This window comes from Daphnia pulicaria, chromosome 9 (genome assembly GCF_021234035.1).
Source record: "Daphnia pulicaria isolate SC F1-1A chromosome 9, SC_F0-13Bv2, whole genome shotgun sequence".
Lineage (NCBI taxonomy): Eukaryota > Metazoa > Arthropoda > Branchiopoda > Diplostraca > Daphniidae > Daphnia > Daphnia pulicaria.
Genome location: NC_060921.1, coordinates 3,924,756 through 3,945,096, shown reverse-complemented (window position 1 = coordinate 3,945,096; position 20,341 = coordinate 3,924,756). Strand labels below are relative to the sequence as shown.

At 48.9% G+C, this 20,341-nt stretch overlaps 4 protein-coding genes across 5 annotated transcripts in view; all 4 read left to right on the top strand.

Moving 5' to 3' along the window:
• LOC124313083 (dipeptidase 1-like) overlaps window positions 1-20,341 on the top strand; it is a 1,013,891-nt gene that overhangs the window by 396,168 nt on the left and 597,382 nt on the right. The gene's annotated exons all lie outside the window — the stretch shown is intronic.
• LOC124312874 (E3 ubiquitin-protein ligase SMURF1-like) lies at window positions 361-5,596 on the top strand. Its single transcript, XM_046777407.1, has 12 exons — window positions 361-618; window positions 924-1,071; window positions 1,142-1,275; window positions 1,349-1,582; window positions 1,642-2,275; window positions 2,334-2,625; window positions 2,690-2,908; window positions 3,061-3,239; window positions 3,316-3,453; window positions 3,855-4,038; window positions 4,158-4,296; window positions 4,369-5,596. The coding sequence occupies exons 1-12, from the start codon at window positions 564-566 to the stop codon at window positions 4,551-4,553; spliced, it is 2,541 nt and encodes an 846-aa protein (XP_046633363.1). The 5' UTR covers window positions 361-563; the 3' UTR covers window positions 4,554-5,596.
• Window positions 6,097-20,135, top strand: LOC124312781. 2 transcript variants are annotated; one of them, XM_046777224.1, is made up of 15 exons: window positions 6,097-7,258; window positions 10,066-10,146; window positions 10,885-10,950; window positions 11,451-11,648; window positions 11,781-11,913; window positions 12,098-12,472; window positions 12,554-13,018; window positions 13,159-13,415; window positions 13,642-13,787; window positions 13,873-14,452; window positions 14,537-14,904; window positions 14,987-15,966; window positions 16,041-16,450; window positions 16,528-18,027; window positions 18,106-20,135. In XM_046777224.1, the coding sequence occupies exons 1-15, from the start codon at window positions 7,145-7,147 to the stop codon at window positions 19,006-19,008; spliced, it is 6,576 nt and encodes a 2,191-aa protein (XP_046633180.1). In that variant the 5' UTR covers window positions 6,097-7,144; the 3' UTR covers window positions 19,009-20,135. The 2 variants fall into 2 exon arrangements, with proteins under 2 accessions (XP_046633180.1, XP_046633179.1); XM_046777223.1 differs by having other exon boundaries at window positions 6,099-7,258; window positions 16,038-16,450.
• Window positions 19,134-19,622, top strand: LOC124313801 (putative protein TPRXL). The gene has a single exon (XM_046778609.1). The coding sequence runs from the start codon at window positions 19,134-19,136 to the stop codon at window positions 19,620-19,622; it is 489 nt and encodes a 162-aa protein (XP_046634565.1).

The window sequence follows — 20,341 nt, the reverse complement described above, 5'->3', positions numbered from 1 at the left end:
TTTACTATTCTTCAAATGAATTGAAATATCAGCAATTGTATTTCCAAAAATTATCTTAATAAAACAATACTGCTACAGAAAGAACGCCGCACCGCTCACACTAGACGAAAAAACCGCAAAGATAAGCTTATCTGTAATTCTTCTCATTCCTCAAGTAAATCGCTAGACTTGGAATTATTTCAGAGAATTCCAGGGTGAAGAAGGAATTTCGTTGTTTGGTCAAAACAAACAAACAAGGTCGAGAATCACGAGACAGAAGTTTGCTTGTTTTGATTTTATTGCGTTTCGCCTCTGCTTATTATTTACAGTAGCTGCCTGGTGGTTCCGCTAGAGGGCCAGTTTTCCATTGCTCGCTGACATGGCTGCCTAAAAAGTGTACCCGAGTCCCGTTTTGGACTGCAAAACAAATTGATTTTGACAAAGGATTTCTGTTCTTGTTATATATTTAGACTTACTTAAATGCATGGTTTAAGCCGCACGTGACTTTTTATTATTCTCGATGTCTGAAGTGTAATCTCAGTTCTGTGTTACGATTGGGAGGAGAGTTTGCCTGTTCGCCAGCAATGTCCCACACAGGGATCAATAGGAGAAATGGGGCCATTAAGATTCGACTCACAAGTAAGTGTTTTTTATTTTCTCTTTTGTTTTGATGTTGGGCCAATTTTTCAATCGTGTGCCACAAACGGAATTTCATTGATCGGTGAAGCAACATTCCTGGGCTGGTTTTCTCTCATTCCAGGGCTGTAGCTTCTTTATTTTATCTGATACCCTGTTTCCTGTCTTTGTAGAAAGGGTAAACTTCCTCTTGCCCCCAGGGGTGGGTTGAGATGGAGGGGAGAGGATTAGTAATGAAATAACAAGTCTTGATGGTATGACCATGTCTTATTGATGTTTATCTCTTTCTGTCTCTCTCAAACCACCAGTACTGTGCGCCAAGAATCTCGCAAAGAAGGATCTGTTCCGTTTGCCTGACCCATTTGCCAAAGTCAGTGTTGAGGGATCGGGCCAATGTCACAGCACAGACACCTGCAAGTCTTCGTTGGACCCAAAGTGGAACCAGCACTTTGACCTGTAAGTCGTCATCACCACCAGGCAATTCAACTCTTCAACGCCTGACTGTTTTTTCTCTCTTTTCCCACAGGTACATTGGCAAGTCAGATGCGATAACCATCAGTGTTTGGAACCACAAGAAGATTCACAAGAAGGAAGGTGGCGGATTCCTTGGTTGTGTTCGAATCATGTCCAATGCCATTCAACGCCTGAAAGACACAGGATGTAATGCCAAATAATTCTGTCTTGTGAATGTCCACCTCTAAACTCTTCGTCTCTTTGTTTATTTGTTTTTCAGATCAACGTCTTGACTTGACGCGCGCGAACGCCAACGACACCGATCAAGTGAAGGGACAAATAGTTATTTCCTTGCTGTCTAGAGAACAGCACAATTCGTCAAGCTGTCACGAGAACAGTGCAACTCCCGTCGTCCAAACCGTTGTGGACGCTCTGGGAAATGTTGCCAGCCCTGCGTCACCTGCAGGCATTCAAGAAGCTGCCACGGCTTCAGTCACCTCTCCCCTTCCGCAGGGTAAATTAAACAACAACAACTTGATGACTTTTATTGACAAATGTGTTCATGATGGGCAGGTTGGGAGGAAAGGAGGACATCCAGTGGCCGTAGGTATTACGTGAATCCGGAATCGAGAAGTAGTCAATGGACCAGGCCCATCGTGGAGAGTAGCAGCGGGGCTCAGGCCAGCAGCAGCGGCGGCAGCTCAGTTTCGGCCAGCAATGGTCGAGAAAGCAGACGCAGTCACAGTAGCAGAGAACGTGATAAGCGACATCCAGCGGTTCCGGTTCAACAAAGTCACAGTCTGGATGCGGTGTCGTCGTCCAACTCTTCCGGATCGTCTTTCAGAAGACGATCTGTCCGCCATCGGCAACCGCAACAACAACAACAACAGCCATCAACCCAGCAGCAGCAACAGCAACAGCAGTCGAGACGGCCCTTGGCCAACGATTTGCCGGATGGCTACGAAATGCGTAAAACCGGCCAGGGTCAGGTTTACTTTTATCACGTGACGACCGGCATCAGTACGTGGTACGATCCGCGAATCCCACGAGACCTCCGCGATCTTCCCATGCCCGGCGCTCTGCCCCCCGGCTGGGAAATGCGTCACACTCCTTCGGGCAGGATTTATTTCGTGGACCACAATAACCGGACGACGCAATTCACCGACCCTCGTCTCTCTACGGGACTGGCCTTGCAAAATCTCCTCAAGTAAATTATTTCAAATAATAAAATGGACGTCCTTTATCTAATCACGTGAATTTTCTAGTCTCCACCGGTCAGACCATCGTGCAGCCCCGTCGCAACCTCAACCGACCCTGCCACCACCCAACGCCGTCGCCACGTCGGAGAATGGGGCCTGCGCGGCGCCTGTGGCCAATTCGACATCCGCCCCACCCCCGATGGCCACTCCCCTGCCGGACGAGAAACAGGAAGAGGCTCTGCCGCGTTACAAGCGCGACCTGGTCGCCAAAATTAAAATCCTGCGGACGGAATTGCAGACGATGCAACCGCAATCCGGACACTGCCGGCTGGAAGTCTCTCGGACTGAAATTTTCGAGGTTTTGCCAACTTTTTTTTAAATTTTGATTGACTAACGGGAATAATTGATTGATTGTCATTCAGGAGTCGTATCGGAGCATCATGAAGTTGCGCCCGAAGGATCTCCGCAAAAGATTGATGGTGAAATTCCGCGGCGAGGAAGGGCTGGATTACGGCGGCGTTGCCCGCGAGTGGCTTCACCTCCTCTCGCAGCAGATGCTCAACCCGTACTACGGTCTTTTCTGTTACTCACGCGAAGATAACTACACGTTGCACGTCAACCCCGACAGCAGCGTCAATCCGGTAATGGATGGCCATTGTTTATTTTTCTCTTTTCTTTTGTTTGTTTGTTTGACAAATAAGTGATTACTCATGCGCTGCCGGAATGGAAAATGAGATGATTCATGGTTGTTTTTCTTTATTTTTCTTTTTGGCGGGGTGGGTGAATTGCACAGGAGCACTTGTCCTACTTCCACTTTGTCGGCCGGATCATGGGCTTGGCCGTCTTCCACGGCCACCATTTGGACGGTGGCTTCACCTTACCTTTTTACAAAATGCTCCTCAACAAAGCCATCGTTCTGGATGACATCACTCACGTCGATCCCGAGCTCCACCGCTCCTTGACTTGGATGCTGTACGTGATTTCTTTCTTCAAAAATTTATTTCGTTTCATTGACTGAAATATTTTTCTTCTTTTTTTTTATCCGCAGTGAAAGTGACATAACCGGAGTGATCGACACGACTTTCTCGGTCGAGCACAATGCTTACGGCGCCATTCAAGTCCACGACCTCAAGCCCGACGGCCGTGATTTGATCGTCTCCGAGGAGAACAAACGGGAATACGTGCGGTATGGCCTCACAACTCTTTTTTCTTTTCCACACTCATTAAAATTGACAACTAGCAAACATTATGGGGCGTATCAGTTCCCAGCTTTCTTCTTTCTTGTTGTTCTCCCCCCCCCCCTTCCTTCTTGATTATCATGATGTGGGCGCGGCCGACCTAACGGACAAGACTACTGTCCCGCGGTCAAGACCGTATTTGGCTCTTTTTTTTATTTTCACGTTTTTTGTTGTTTCTTTTTCGAAACTTAGCGGGGTGTGGTCTGGATGACTTTCCAGGTCCCGTCACGTTTCGCAGCTGACGTTATCGAGACTTTTGATTATTTGGGTTTCCAGCTGATGCCAGCCAATTGATTGTGTTCCTGTTTTTTTTTTTAATTATTATTATTATTGGGTACTCGCCCGTCAGGTTGTACGTGTCCTACCGATTTATGAGGGGAATCGAACAGCAGTTTCTCTCGCTCCAGAAGGGCTTTCACGAGCTGATTCCGGCCAACCTGCTCCGACCGTTCGACGAGCGGGAACTAGAGCTTCTCATTGGTGGCATTTGCAAGATAGACACGGCCGATTGGCAGGCCAATACTCGACTCAAGGTGAGCAACAACTTCTTAGTGCCCATCCGTCCCATTTTCAAAATGGATGTCCTGTCCTGTCATGTTCCGTTTTTGGAATTGATAACCTTGGAATTTAATTTGGTCTCTCTCCCTTACAGCACTGCACAGCCGAAACGCCCGTCGTCCAGTGGTTCTGGCAGATTGTCGAGTCGTACAGCGAGGAACTGAGGGCCAGATTGTTGCAGTTTGTGACGGGATCATCGCGAGTGCCTCTGCAAGGATTCAAAGCCCTTCAAGGTCCGCCTTTTCTTCTTCTTCTTCTATTTCTTTCCGGATTTTGATTTTTTTTTTATTCTCTTTTCTCTGCAGGTTCTACTGGGGCGTCCGGTCCGCGCCTCTTCACCATCCACCTGATCGACGCTCCTTGTGAAAATCTACCCAAGGCGCACACATGCTTCAACCGGCTCGACCTACCGCCCTACCCGTCCTACGAGAAGATGCATGAGAAGCTGACGCAGGCCGTCGAAGAGACGTGCGGCTTTGCCGTCGAGTGATTTATATTTTCTCTTTCTTCTTTCCCCCCCCCCCCCCCCCCCAAAAAATCTTATTTCTTTCGAGTCGGCTTTAAATATGAAGAAGAAGAAATATCGTTTGTTTATTCCTCCCTTTTTACTCCCACCTTTTTTTCCGTGTTGTTTGGAAAAATCCCTTCCATCCACAAGAATGAAAAAAGTTAACACAACAACAACAAAAAAAAACACATTTAAATCGGTGATGGGTCCTCTAGCTCAACGCCTTACCCCCCTCCCCTTTACAGCTGGTCACAGCCTGTGTAAATACGTCAGTGTGTAGTCTATTCTTCCCTTTTCTGTACCCCTACACCATCGTAAAAAAAAGAACAAAAATGTTTTTTTCTCTTTTTTTTTTGTCCATGGGCCCATTTTTTCGTGTCACGCTGAAATTCTCTTACTCGTTGAACTGGACACTATTGTGACCCGGTTTACCCTTTTCCACACACACACACACACACACCTATTGCGTGTAAAATGTACTGTACTCTCTTTTGTATGTGTGTATTTCTCTCTCTATCTTTATAACCCCCCATTGATAAAACACAAATTTTTACCCGCCGCTTATTTTTCGTACGTCCATCATCGTTCCGCCTCTCTCTCTCTCTCTCGGTTCTCCCGTGAAAACAAAAAAACAGCTTTTGGTGGCTTGTGTGTGTGTGCGCTCGCCCACAATTCATTTTTTTTTTCTTTAAGACATAATTATTAAATGTTTTTTACCCCCCCATCGTCTTCATCATTTTTAAAAAACGTCCCTCCCGAAAAAGCAAACAATCATCGCGCCAACATAAAAAGAAGAAAATCTTTGGTTTTCTTTTGATGTTTCACACCCCCTTTGAATACGGACACATACTATATTATGTCATCCCGCACAGACACGAAAAGCATCCGACACATCCCGCAGCATTACACAACAACAACAACATAACAAAAAAAGACGAAAAACAAAAATAAGAGAGAAGATAAAAGAGCCATTTCAATATACATATTTTATGCGACGTCGTCGTCGTCGTCGTGTGATGATATCATTTTTGTTTTGTGTTTTATTTTATTTTTATTTTTTTTTTTTTTTTTAAGGGTTGATGGTGGAACGACCGAGGGGGGACTCGGATTACCCACACGCGTGAAATCAAGTTCAGTCGTTAACAAACCCTCCCCACCAAAAGAAAAGTCGGAAGACAAAATAACGTGTGTGGTTATGGTCTAGCCAGAGCCCATTTTCTTAGCTGTCTTGTGTGTGTCCAGCTACACACATGCGGCGTCGAATAAGGTTGAGCCCACACACACACACGCAACTGTGTTTCTTTTTATTCGGTTGTGCCCGGCGTGAATCGATAGTTAAAAAAGAAGGTGTATATACGCTTCTTGATTCGACTTTTGGTCGCCTAGAGCCATGTATAAGAACTCTTATAGATGTATTTCTCTCTAGGCTCTGTTTACGTGAGTGTGTGGCGGTGGTGGCGGTGCGGTGGTGCTGTGGGGTTCCTCCCTTCACCGAACTCTCCTTTCTCCCGAATGGGCCAACACGGCCAGTCGGCAGTGAGCGCCGCACCTGAACGGTGTGCAGTTTTTTCGTTTTCCAACCTCGTGAAGAAATTTTTGTTATTTTTTTTTTGTTATTTTTATTTCGATTTCTTTTTTTCCATTTTTTGAGAAGAAAAGTGGAAGAAGAAGGAACGTTTTTTTGTTTTGTTTCTCACGACCGAATCAAGCGGGACTATTGTCTTGTGTTTCACACACATTACCCGACTCTATTTGACACACACACACACGATTCGCTGTGCCTTTGCTTCTGCTGCGCTTCGATTATTTAACAATCGTTTCGCAGTAGTAAATCATGCGTGCTGTGCTTCGCCGACCCCCGAGCTGTCACGAGAGGCCTTCACGGCCATTTTAAAAAGTTCAGAAAAAAAAAATTTTTGTTTTTTAAAAAATCATTTTCAAAAAGTTGCTGAACCCAATCCCGGACCACCCCTAAATCAAAAGTTGTCATTCGACATTGAAACAACTGGTTTATATTGTTGGGATATTATTATTATTATTATTACCATTTCTTTTTTTCCCCCGGCGAGATTACAAGACGAGTTCGCTTATTATTATGCAGAGTAACCCAACATCGCAGCAGCGGGGAATGAAAAGTTGTGGGGATTAAAAAACAAAATTTGAATAACTATGGCAACGCCGCCGCCGCCGAATTGTTTGATGGAGAAGAAATACCCCAGAGGCCCCAAAGCAGAATGCATTGAAATTCTTCTGGTTATGTCCCCCTAGTGATTGTTGCTGCTGCTGCTGCTGTGTGCTGCTGCTCGTGTGTTTTGAAAGTTTTTTTTTTTTCATTTTTATTTGGTGTGGAAACTTGACTGTGTGTGCGAGTGTGTGAGTTTTGTTTGATCATAATTTGAAAAAGGAAAAATGTCGACATGACGCCATGACTGCACCGGGTTACCGTGAAGGTGATGGCACGATTTGGCCCTAACCGGACAGGAGGAATATTTCCAATTGAAATATAGGGCACGTCCAATCGTTTTCGTGTGTGCAAAAAAACGAGCCCATCAAACTATTGAAACTCTGAGAAAATGTCCAAAGCTGACTGCAGGAAGTTTGCTCCCAACGTTTTCAACAAGAACAAGTGTGCCAGCTGCTTCAAAGCCAAGGATGAGCACAGCGATGAGGCCCTGGAGAACAATCGGGTAACTATCACCATTCATTTCTTTGGCTCTGGCAAGGTGGAATCCACCTCACCTGATGAATGAGGTGGATGGTGCGAAACAGAGTGCTGCTTCCTCTCTCTCTCTCTCTTTCCGCTTGGAAGTGCTGGGTGTGTACACACACACATGTGAGGTTGTGTACAATCGTAGACAGTCAAGCGAACAGGAAAGGGCCCACCAAAGATCTGCAGTTTCATTCATACCAACACAAAATAAACCCAACGGCGCATTCCATTTCGTTTCCTCTGCCGATGAATGAGACTCTCTTCCGTCATTCTTATCTGTTGACAAACAAACATCTCCCCCATCATCTTATCGTCAGACTGCGTAACCTCCTTGCGGTAATAGATGTCTATTACGTCATTGAATGGTCGTACGGGTGGAGAGAGAGAGAGACGTGTGAGTTATTATCGATTCTTTTCGGGGCTGGAAATGGTGTCGCAAAAGGTGGCCGGTCATTCAAGACGGTCTGGCTGAATGACATTGTTTGTTATAACGACGACGACTCACATGCAGTCAATGGGTTTGGTTGCGGCCGTGAGTTGAGCATGGGGCTGCGTTCGCCTGCACAGGTGCCTGCGGAGGTGCCCTCCGCCTCTTTTCGGGAATGAGGTGGCCCCAAAAGAGAGAAAGAGCTCGGCGGCCCTGCCACCCATCTCACACACACAAGTGTCTGTGTTGTTGTATCTCCCACTGGTTGGCTGGCTGGCTGGCCTGTAGTGAAAGTCTTGATTTTCTGGTACACATCGGGTAGAATTTATTTGATTCTTTTAAAAAATATAAAAACCTTGGGACTGTATCCAAGAAAGACTAGCCGAAATAGAACGTGTGCGGGATTATCTCTCCAAATGGAAAAAGAAGAAGTTTTTTTTTTTTTTTTTTTTCTGACTTGAATCGTCTGTTTTTGGTCATTGGACCGCGTCCAGCTGTTGTTGTTGTTGTTGTTATTGGACCGACCACACGCACAAATTTGACCAGCTGGTGGTTGGTTTTCCGTTTTCGATTGTAACAAACTCCCGTAATTCGGGAGACCCGACATCCGGCCCCCTGGCTAAATACCCCCAAACACACTTGGCCAGAGGGATGTAATATCTATTTCATTTATTCCAAATTTGGTTTGAAAAAGAGAAGATTTCGACCGGAATATATTTAAAATGTTTTGACTTGAACGGGTAATGGCGCACACGCTCTGGGTTTCCATTTCTTTTTTCTTATTTTTAAAAAGAGAAAATCTACTTAACCGCATAGAAGAAGAAGAAGAAAAAGATATAGAGGGGCACTAAATAGACGTTAACGGATTCTCCTCTCCCGGAGCCGGACATTTTTATCTTTTACGAGCGTGTCGATAATAACGGGAACTTTTTTTTCTCTCCTTTCAGAGGGTTGAAAAAGTAAAATAGTCTGGGTTTATTTTTTCCCATTTTTATTGTCGTTTTCTTTTTCCACGTGCCTCCCTCTTGTAGAAAAATAAAATCCCTTGTTAAATAATCAAGTCGAACTTAGGAGAAAAATTGATTTCATTTTTGTTTTCCAACCTAAATTTAATTTAAAAGAAAAGAATTAACCGTGTGAATATTCCATCAGAAAATAACACGGGGCCTGTATGTGTGTACCTGTAGTATTATAATAGTACCCAGAGTGTCTGTTGGCTATCGCCTTATTTGGGTATGCAGGGTTTCGGTCAACGCGCTACATAATAATACAGTTGGATTTATTATTATTATTTTTAAAAAAAGAAAAAAAAAGGAAAAATAAATAAAAGTAACCTGGAGGCTTAATAACATTTCTCTCTCGCCAAGAAGAAGAAGAAGAAGGTACCGCCGCCGCTGCCGCCATGTGAGCGCACCTCCTGATGAGTTGATTGATCGATTCTCATTTTAGACTGAAATTCTAGAATTTCCTGCCCATCATGTCGAGTCGCGTGTGTTTCACCGAGAAAATCGAAATAAAAATATCTCTTTCTATCTCTCTTTTTCTGTTGGGGTGGAGGAGTAGGTAAAAGACAGCCCCAAATATAGACGAAAAGAAGAAGAAGAAGAAGAAGAAAATGCTTCTGTCGTTATCTTGTCACTGGAGACCAACACCTTAAAAAGTCCCTGGAAAAGAAACAACTCGGTGCGGTTGTCGATCGTTTCGGTCGGTGTGTGACGTCATCATCTTTCAGTTGCGAGTGGGGGGAGTTTTAACACACAAACAGAAAAAAAAAGAAGAGAGGGACGTGTAACAGACACACACACACGTGAAAAAGCGCCGTGAGGTTCACTCACGAGCAAGAGAGAAAGGTCCCGTCCGGTCATTGAACGCAACGGCGTCTTCTTTTTACTTCTTATATATTTTTACCTTCTTCTTCTTCCCACGTCTATTCCGCCTCATTTAGAAAAGAGAGAGAGAGAGAGAGAGAAACGCCGGGGCCTGCGCTCTTCTTTTGTTATTGTGAACAAGCGCTTGACCAAAAATATATTTCTAAAATAATACGAAAGCTAAAAAGAAAGAAAAACAATAGAAGAAGAACTTGATACGTGAAGAATTCAAGACAACCAGAATATTATTCTTGTAATAATAATATCCTTCATCATTTTTTCTTCTTTCCACATCTGCTGTGTGGTGGTGTCTGATTTCATTTTTCTATGAATAATTAATTTGAATAAGAAACTCGATTTTCCCTTTTTTTTTGTCTGTGTGTCTAAAATTTATTCCGATTGATACAATTCCATTTGTTATCTAACACACAAAAAAATAAAATCATAATAAATTTATTTATTTATTTTTTGTTGTGTGTGTTATTCCAGGCGAGCCGGAAAGTAGCCAAATGCGGTTACCTGTTTGCCGCGCCCGACTGGGACTTCTCCAATCCCATCAACCGGACCAAGGTAAGAAAAATGGCGGCCCACCATATTTTTATTTGAATTTTATTTTATTATGCCAGCCATTACATTAATAGAACTCTACAAAAGCGAATCTCAAAAATGATATTTGGAACACGCGAAAAGCAGTTGTTGAAAAAATGAGAAAAAGAAAAAGGTCCAGTCACGAAATCACGATGAATAAAGACAACACAAGTCAAGTGACGAGTGTGTGTGTGGGGTGGTGGGTGTTGTTGTTGTATGTGGGTGTCGTTAAGTAGTGGAGAAATTTCTTTTTTTCTTCTTCTGGATGCCGAAATCAAAGAAGAAAAAAAGAAGTTTGTTGTCTACAATTTATTCATGTCCGCCCCTCCAACCGTCTGGACTTTGGCCGATTCACGCCCACCACCACCGACAATAGCAACAACAACAACAACATCCTTGGAACGGATTTTTATAGACACCCATTTCTCCACTTGTTTTTTTTTTCTTTTTTATTCAATTGATTTATTCCGGCTCTTGTTTTTCTTATTTTATTTTTGGGGTTTCCAACGGGGTGCGCAAGGCGAATCGAAAGTTGCTGGGCCTGTGCGACCTCGCACGAAGAAAGTTTGGCCCGATGATGGAACGAATAGAAAATTAAAATGATATTTTCACAATAATGTTGTTTTTTAATCAAAACCGGTCCCGTTGTTAACTCATCTTTATATATATTTTTTTTTTTTTTTACTTGTTGGTACCTTTGATGATGGACGGACACATTAGCGATGGCAGCGGAGATGGTTCGTCCTCTACGACGATGGAGAATTGACCTACTCGGTGGACGAACACGTAAGGAGGGAAATTTTCTTTCTATTTTTCACTCACTTCAAATGATTGTTATTATTATTTTGGGTTGTTGTTGTTCTTTCCCTGGGAGAGATTTCTATCAAAAAACAAAAGGTGGGATGGGGAAGCCTTGTTTGTTGTAAGTCAATCAAAAATCTCAAATCCAATTAACTTGTAAGGCTTTGAAAAAGAACAACAACATTTTCGACGGGCAAAAAGAAAAGGAAAAAACTGATTAATCCCAACTTAAAAAAGAAAAGCACTTGAAGTCTTCCTTCTTCTTGTTCTTCTTCTTTTTTCTCTCTTTGATGGCCTGAATGATGTCAGCTGACCTTTGTAATCTTTTTTCTTCTTTCACCAAGGGTTTCTCCTCTCTCTCTGACCATTTTTCGCCATTTGGGTTAGTGGAGAGGGGGGGGGGGATCTAAATAAATCAATCAAACTCGATGGAAAATTTCCATCGTCGTCGTCATCATTTTTATCCTTTTTATTTTTGTTTTTAGCCGGAGACGGTGCCGCAGGCCATCATTGACATGAATCGCGTGGTGGAAGTGTCTTACGAGGCGGAGGAGGTGACTGGCCACCCATTCAGCCTGGCGTTGACGGCGGCCGATCGGGTCCACTTTCTCAAGGGGACGTCGCGTGAAGAATCAAAGTGGTGGTTCGACATCCTCTCCATGTTCCCCAGGACTAATATGAAGGTGGGACACCCTTTTCTTTCTCCCGTCCGTCTGATGGGAAATTGGCCGTGTGATTGACCGACCGCCTTTCTTTTATTTTATTTTCCTTTTTACCTTTTTATTGAATTGTTTTCTCTTGAAATCTTTTAACAGACCGGACGTCATAAAAGGAACGCCACCTTCCCCGGAAGCAAAGCCACGACGATTATCTCGACGCAACAACAACAACAACACCACCACCACCACCAGCAGTCGACGGCTCCCAATTCGCCTTGTCTCAGCAAAGGTGAAATGGAATTTTCTTCTTTTTATCTTTTCTTAAAAATTTCCGATTCTTGACGGGAAAAATTGTACCGTACCTCGGTCGACTCTATAAAACTTGAAAGAGATAAAAGATAATCATGGAATAAAACCAAATTTCCCACTTGTTTTGTTTTTTCTCTCTTTCTTCTATGGTGTGTGCCGGCCAGGTGTTTCGATCCAGCCGTTCCAGACGCCGCCGATGGCCCGACCGCGTTTCCACAGCCACACGGAGTCGCTGATGCGGAGCGGTGCCCAGCACACGACGACGTCGTCTTCGTCGTCGATGACGGGAGGCCTGCAGAACTTTAATTCGCTGCCGGTCAAGGACACCAACGGCCGGAACGGCAATTCAACTAGCGGTGGCAATAACAACCGAATTTCCATCGAGGAAGACGACATTATTCCCGTCAAGGAAGTGGCGACTCTCAGTGTCCCATCGGCCGTCGTCGCCACTTCGTCGTGTCCGCCACTGCCCGCCAAAGTTGTGCCCGCCGAGAAGGAGATCCTCATCGTCGACAAGGATTTTGACGATAAAATCAAAAGTATAACCAACCAATTACCAACCGATGGACTGGGCAGCTGGACTTAATTTTCTGTTTCTTTGATTTTGTTTGGCCCGGCAGCGAGACGTGTCATCCGCCGGGAGATCCGCGGGGCTCGAAGCGCCCGCTGCAATTCGGAAATATTGAGCAGCCTCATCATCCAGCCCGGCAACAACATGAACAACAACAGTAACGGCCACAGCAACAACAGCGGCAGCAATAACAGCGCCCCAGGCAAAGGTTACGCCCTGGTTCTGCCCAGCTCGACCTTGACGGCGCCCATAGGCAGCAAGAACAACGCCGGACTGGGCAGCAGCTGCACTCCGTCCGAACGGCCGCGATCGGCTTTATTGCCGCCCGTCCCTCCTCCATCATCGACAACGACGGCGGCCACGGCCGTGGTCGCCGCCAGTCCCGTCCCGCCACGCTCGCCCGTCATCAGCGCCAACCCACACAGCCCGTTTTATCTGTACATGGCCGACGTCCCACGAAACCGACATTTCGAGAGTCTGGAGAGTTTGCAACATGCTTTCACTAACATGAATAGTAAGTCGGGCAACAACAACAACAACAGACAAATGAATCTGCCCAGCTGGCTGGCCTTAAGCGGGGGGGGGGGGGACCTTTTTCTTCAGGAGAATGATAATTTTATGCTGGAATTTATGATATTTGATTGTGATTATTAGGTCCGTCCAGAGCTAGACACAGCAGCTCCAAGGACATGCCGGACTCTGGTGTGTCTCACAAGACGGAGCCGGCAACGCCCGTCATCGCCACCAAGGATCGACCCATGAGCATGCACGAACTGGGGTCCGCCTCGGCTGATCGACTGCGCAGTGGACTGTCGTCGTACGAGAGTTCCCCAGTTCGCCCAGCTGCCGCCCTCGAACGACAAACGACAACGACTCGTCAACCCGAAACTATCAATCCGCCCGGAGAAGCGGTAAATTCAAATTACATTTTTCAAATTTAAAACTTCCTCCTTCTTCTTGTTACTGTTGCCATTTCTGCCCAGTTTGATTGATGTGGGATTGTTCGTCATCATCATGCGGTGACTGGGCGGTGGTTAATAATGAAGAAAATTGGGGTGGGAGGGAAGGACGGACAACATTTTTTTTTTTTTTTTTTTTCTTCTCCTTATTTGATAATGTAATTTTTTATTTTATTAGGTACGAGGAGATCCGGATGGATGCGGATTAGACCCCGTGACGTCCTTCTGCTCGCCATTACCCGATCGCCGCTCGGCGCTGACATTGACGGCCCCGCTGCTGGACGACAGTCTCAAAAAGGGTTGGCTCCTCCGCTTATCTTACGGGTTAGTTGTTTCATCATATTTGATCGAATTTAATTTAATTAAATTTTTTTTTTTTTTTTTTTTTTCAAATTCTTTGACTGGGCAGAGGAGAGTGGAAAAAGTACTGGTTCGTTTTGAGGTACAGTTTGCTGTCGCTGTACCGCGACCACGCGGCGGAAGACGCCGGATTGGCCGACGAGACGATCGATTTGGCCCAGATCGCCAGCGTGGACGAGACGGACTCTGGCCGGAGCTATGGCTTCCAGATGGCGGCCGTCGACGGCAAGAGGCTCTACTCTCTGGCAGCTCTCACCTCCGGCATCCGCACCCAGTGGATCCAGGCCCTGCGCAACGCTTGCAATCAAGGCAAAATGGCCCACCTGCCCACCAAGTTGCTGTCGGCCGCCAGTAGCGCCGCCGCACTCAAGGCCGTCAAGGAGAACGTCGATCCGGCCGCCGTGTCCCGCCGCGAGGCGGATGACGAATCGCTGGAATCCTACGACGGATCGACCACCGAAGACGAGGACGAAGATGAGCTGGACGACGACGACGACGGTGACGTTATTGTCCATCAGTCGGAAGACGATGAAGACGAGGACGGCCAAGACAACGAGAATCCACCCGGACCGGAACCCATTCCGTCGCTTCCACTGTCGCCTCCACTCAATCGAACTCCAATGTCCAAGGTAATTGAATTGAAACTGGATCCATCCATCCGTCCATCCGTTTTGCTAATTCTGCATTTTGCTGGCCACTTTTTCTATTTTTAGGTGAAAGAGCGGGACCGATCGAGGTCCAGCTCGAGATCTCGCTCCCGGCACCGTTCCGCTTCGCCGTCGTCGGTGAGAACCAACAGCCCGCCGACGGCTGGGCTGGTGATTTCCGTTCCGCCTCCGTCACACGGTGGTGGGGATGCGCCGGCCGGTGGTGGCGCCGGGCACGTCCAGAATCGACTCGACGCGGCCAAGGGTGAAATCACCCGTTTGCTCAACGAGCGTCGAGAGCAAGAGAGAGAGGCCCAGCAGCAGCTGGTGACGCTCAACGCCAGGCTGGCCGAGAAGGAGCAGCAAATGAACCGATTGGCCGGCATCCTCGAGGCCAACAAAGCCGAAAGCAAACGCCAATTAATCGACATTCAGTAAGACCCTCCCCCCCCCCCCTCAATCAGTCAATGGCGTCATTTCTACTAATCGGCTCGTTTTTATTTTTTTTTTGTTCAGGAACCTGCTGGACCAGAAGGAAGCGGAACTGAGGTCGTTGAGGGACGACTCGGCCAACGGCCGGGCGGAGAACGCTGAACTGCGTGACAGTCTCAAGCGTGAACGCTCGGAGGTTTACAAATTGCGCGACGTGGCCCAGGAGCTGCGCTCCCTCCTGGACAGCCGCAACGACACGCTCAATCAGCTGCAAAGCAAAACCAACGAGGTGGAGGTCCTCAACCGGAGGCTCAAGGCCACGCAGGAGAACCTCAGTCAGACCCAGGAGCGGCTCCAGCGCGGAATCGAGGAGAACGAGGGACTTTTCGCCCGGCTCAGGCAGATGGAGGACAACCGGGCCGGTGTAGGAGGTGGCGGCGCTGCTTGTGTCGGAGGAGTTGGAGGGTCCGGAACAGCCGGATCGTCTTCTCTGAGGCGCAGCCGCAGCTCGACGGGCGGCTCCATGCCGCTGCCGCTCCAGCTGTGCACCCGCAACCTCCTGGGCGGCAGCAGCAAGAAGAGTCTGCCCAGGCTGGACTCGCTGAGCGACTTGAGCAACATCGACTACGACCTGGACCTGGAGTCGCTGGACCGCGAGAGTCTGGTCGACGAGTACGTGGAGCTGCGGGCCCGGTTCGAGCGATCCCTGGTGGAGATCCGGGCCCTCAAGCGGGAGCTGCGCCAGGCCCAGTCGGCCGTCGACGGCTTTGAAGTGGCCCAGATGGCCCTCAAGCAGCAGTGGCAGGCCAAGGAGACGGACTACAACTCACAGCTGAGTCTCATGGCGGCCAGGGTCCAGGACCTGACCAGCAAAATGGCCGCCGCCGACAAGCAGGTCCGCCAGCTCAAGATCAAGGTGGCCAAGTCGGAGAGCCGCGAGAAGAGGCGGACCCAGTCGCTCAAGGGCCGCGAATCCTTCCAGCTGTCCAAGGAAGTGGAGGACAAGCTGGTCGATCTGGAACACAAAATGGCCGCCCTGGGCACTCCGTCTTCTGCCGACAAAGGTAATTTTGTTTTTCCAAAAAATTTCAGTCCGTCATTCAACAACAAATAAAAAAATGTTTTTTTCCGGCAGAAGGTCCGCCGTCCAGGGCCCGAAAAGGATTCGAGGAGCCGACCAAATCGTTCCGGATGCGACGCAAGTCACTGGAGGGTGGCGCCGTCTCCGGCGGCGGCGACTCGGTCAAGATCTTGTTGCGAGTCGACCAGCTGGAACAGCAACTGGCCGGCCGTCAGAGCACCACCCCCACCCCCAGCGGTGGCAGGAAATCGTCGTCGACGTCCATCGAGCGCAAAAACTCGCTGCCCGGCAGGTCACCGCAGGGCAAACCGCCTCGTTCCAGCCCATTGAAAGTGGTGACGGCCGGCACGGGATTGTCCGCCAAACACTCTGTCACCCACGACGGGCCCATCAGCCGCTCGTCGAAACTTGTTCAAGATCTGGAACAGTGCGTCGTCGAGCTGGAACTTATGTTCGACGGTAACAAGGTAATAATTGTCCAGCTTTATAAGTGACGGCCAGTGGATCCAATTTCATTTATTTGGTTTGATTTACTTCGACACAGATGGACGGCCAGAGTCTCATCGGCAAAATCCGCAACATCCAGCAGGAATTGCTGAACCCGGACGGTGTCCGCGTGGCCGTCTCGACGTCTGACGGAGCCTCGCAGGTGGAAAAGATCCAGGACCTGCTCAGGGTCCGTCTCTCTGAGCTGAAAGTCAAGCGCGATCAGGTCCGCAGTCTGGGCAAACTGGACTCGGCCGCCGTCAGCCAGATCGCCGCCGAGAAGCTGGCCTTGGAGCTGGCCATCGCCGAGCAGTTGTCGACCGTGACGGCCGCCAAGCAGCCGGAAGAGAGGGAAATGCTCCGCGACGCCAACTGGACCATCCACAAGCTCAGCTGGTTGAAACGCAAATTGAACGGCGAGCGATCGGCGCCGGCCCTGGACCAGTCGACCAGTTTTGGCACTTACTGCTCCGCCCTGGCCGAGCGCCTCTCGGCCATCGCCGCCATCTCCAGCACCTCCCGCTCTCACCAAGGAGCGGAATTAGCGTCCGAGCTGGCCGGCAATCCTCCGCTGCTGCCGCCTCGAGTGGCCCAGCAGCTGGCCGAGGAGGAGCGCGACTTGTCGATCCTCTTCTCCAAGTACAAGGAGGAGAAGCTCCAAGAGCTGGCCCGCCTGCTGGCCCACGAGACCCTGCGCATGGGCGACAGTCCCAGCGCCGACAATCAGCTGGTGGAGGAGGTCAAGGTCCGCGAGGCCTGGCTGGAAGCCCAGGAAGTGGCCAACAAGGAGCTGGTGGACAGCGAAGTCCGGCAGGCCATGACCCGCATGGCCGAAGTCTTTGCCGAAGACGTTGCCGACGAGGAGCGTCTGGCGTCCGCCCTGCTCCTCTGGCCGGCCCAGCAGCTCCAGTACGAGCAGCGCTGCCAAGTGGTGGAGGAAGTCCTGCGCTCGGAGATGGAAGAGGCCGTCCTGCTGCTAAGCAATGCCTACGAACGGAGCCTCCAGCAGATGAAGTGCCAGTCGTCGCTCCTGCATCCGCCGGAAGGCGATCTGGAAGCGGCCCTGAGCGAATTCGCCGAAGTGGTGGCCCACAAGGCCCTGATTGACGGCCACATTGCCGTCCTGCAGGGCGAGACGCCGTTCCAGCCGCTGGCCACTAGCAGCGGATCCGATTCCAGCATCGTCCAGAACGTCAGCATCATCCAGGAGACGGAGGCCATCATCAACTCGATGTGCAGCCCGGACTTTTTCCCGGCCTCACTCAATTGCGGCGAAGTGGCCGCCATCCTGCACCGCAATTTGGCCGAGCCCCGTAGCAACAGCAAACCGGAAGACTCCTCCCCCTCTTCCGGCGGAAGAGAATCTGAGCGGAACGGCAACGGGAATAACGCCAAGTCGTCGGCCATCAACGAGGACATGATCCGGCAAAAGTACCAGGCCGAAATCGAGCAGCTGCGCGCCCTGACGGAGAAGGGCATGTCGGCCATGGAAGGATCTCACAAGCGAATCATCGCCCAGATGGAAGAGAAACACCAACAGGATCTGAACCGCCTCCAGGTGGGTTTTTTATTTTGTTATTTTGGCTTTATTGTCCAGGGAATTGGTTTTTACAATGGAATGGAAATTTCTTTTCAGGTGGAAAAGGAGCGGGCCCTTGCGGAAGAGACGCAGGCCACCCTGGCCGCCCTGGACGCGATGCGCAAGGCCCACGAGGCCGAAGTGCAACGCGAAATCGCCCGCTTCAAGGAAGAGTTTCTGAGCCAGGCGGCGGCCCGCCAGGCTCCAGCCCATCGGGAATTGACGCCCAACCGGGAGCAGGAGATGGAAGAGATCCGCCGGCAGATCCTGTCGCTCAGCGAGAAGTACTCGCACAAGTGCCTGGAATCGGCGGCCCTGGAGCAGAAAGTCTCGTCGCTCAGCCAGCAGATGGCCGTCTCCCAGCGGCAGATCCTCGACCTGGATTCGCGCAACCAGCAGCTCCGCTCCTTCCTGGACACTGGGATCGGCGTCGACCACCAGCCGGACGCCAGTCCGGCCGAATTGCTCCGCGCCAAGGAGAGCCAGTTGCTCATGTTGCAGGAGGACGTGGCCGAGCTGCAGTTCTGCCTGCGGGAGTCTCAATCCCGCGAGGAAGATCTGGCCGCCATGGCCCGCAACATGGGCCAGTACCTGCGGACGGAGCGGACCCTGCAGTCGGACGAAGTGGCCGCCCTGCGCCACCGACTGGAGGACCTGCTCCTCCTCAGCGGCCACTCGAGCGTCGGAGGCAGCGGCCCCAGCGGCCTGCAGTCCAGCAGCCTGCTGGGCCGGAAGAACAGCAGCGGCGACGACAAGAGCAGTCCGTCGCGAGAGTCGCCTCCGCGCGAGTCGATCCGCTTCCACTACGTCCGCTCCAAGGACTTGACCCGCTCGCCCAGCTGCCCCCGACTGTCGGGTTTTTTATCGCTGGCTCCGAGACTGACGGCCCGCTCAGTGCTCCCTCCCAAGGATCTGTCCACCAGTCAGGTCCCGTCGGGATCGAGCGCCACCCACCACTAACCTTGCCAGTCGCGCATACCTTGGCGCCGCCACCGCCACGACGCCCGTCCCTCATAACCCCGACGACGGACAGAACGGTGACGCACAAGGTGACTGTCAAACTTGGCCGGCCGGCTATCTCGGAGATGAGTTGCTTCAGTGCAGCGGACAAGGGCCTCATGACCTTTGCCCTGCCGCTAACACCAACAACCACAACAACTAATCTGATGACCACTACTACGCAATACTACTACCACTCGTTCAGCTTTGTCGATAGACGTCCAGCACCTAAAATTCCTCCGTCCACTCGTCCGTCTCCTCTTCCATCTTCTTCTTCTTCTTCATCGACTTGCACTTGGTCGTCCTCGTCCGCTTCTTCTCGCCTTAATGCAGGTACTGCGGCAGCCACAACCCATCCGTCCCGCCTAGTTCCCGTCAAACCGGACACGTCCAGCCCCCACCACCACCGAAGGCCATTGAATGTTCCTCCGCCGCCTTCCCCGTCCTCTTCTTCTTCTTCTTCTTCACTGCGCAGCAGCTCAACCGACGCTAAGTCTTACCTGAAACCTACCAAGGCTTCCTCGCTTAAAGCCCCTGGCACCACCACTACGAGAGCCAACAACATTTCATTCTGAATTTTTCCTCTTTTAAATCTTCCTTTGATGCGCCGTGTGGGATGAGGCTTTGTTGTTATCATCTCTTCCTTTCAATAATTTGAAAAAATTTCAATTTTCTGAATTTCTTATTTTTTCTTTTCTTTTACCCCCTTCCCAATGTCAAATCTGGACATCCTAAAAAAGTATTTTTTTGATTACCAACGAAGAAAAAAGAAAACACTGAAATCAAGATCGATGTGGCTTATTATTATTTCATTATTTGATATCAACAGAGAAACAAAATGTATCAAAACTAACTTGTGTATTTGCGAAACTAATTTTTATACGATTTTTGGATTGTTTTATTTGGCTTCTCTTTTTTTAAAACAAATTCTATTTACTAGTGCGTGCTGCCGTTGCTTGTTTTTTTTTTATCCCCCATTTTTTTTTAATTATTATTTTTATTACAAAATAAATAATTCAACATTCATCTGTGCCTGACCACATTAAGGAAATAAAATGAAGTTTATGACGGTGGTTTTAATAACTAAATCAATATGTGTCTCGCCTCTTTTCTTTTAATTTTTTTATCCAGATAAAACAGAGGGGCGTAGACAAAATTCAAACGAAAAAATTGTCATTTTGGCGTGCAGAGGGGGACATCAACATGGCGGTCGACGGCTTGAAACTCCCGCCATTCCTACAATAGGTGTCCAAATTCACCGATTTGCCAAACGAAAAATGGCGTTGGATTGTGA

Coding starts and splice junctions, on each gene's coding strand:
- LOC124312874 (XM_046777407.1), top strand. CDS start 564: ATGTCCCACACAGGGATCAATAGGAGAAATGGGGCCATTAAGATTCGA. Junction 1,583..1,641: donor CACCTCTCCCCTTCCGCAGG/GTAAATTAAACA, acceptor CATGATGGGCAG/GTTGGGAGGAAAGGAGGACA. Junction 4,297..4,368: donor AGGATTCAAAGCCCTTCAAG/GTCCGCCTTTTC, acceptor TTTTCTCTGCAG/GTTCTACTGGGGCGTCCGGT.
- LOC124312781 (XM_046777223.1), top strand. CDS start 7,145: ATGTCCAAAGCTGACTGCAGGAAGTTTGCTCCCAACGTTTTCAACAAG. Junction 13,788..13,872: donor CTCCTCCGCTTATCTTACGG/GTTAGTTGTTTC, acceptor TTGACTGGGCAG/AGGAGAGTGGAAAAAGTACT. Junction 14,453..14,536: donor ATCGAACTCCAATGTCCAAG/GTAATTGAATTG, acceptor TTCTATTTTTAG/GTGAAAGAGCGGGACCGATC.
- LOC124313801 (XM_046778609.1), top strand. CDS start 19,134: ATGAGTTGCTTCAGTGCAGCGGACAAGGGCCTCATGACCTTTGCCCTG.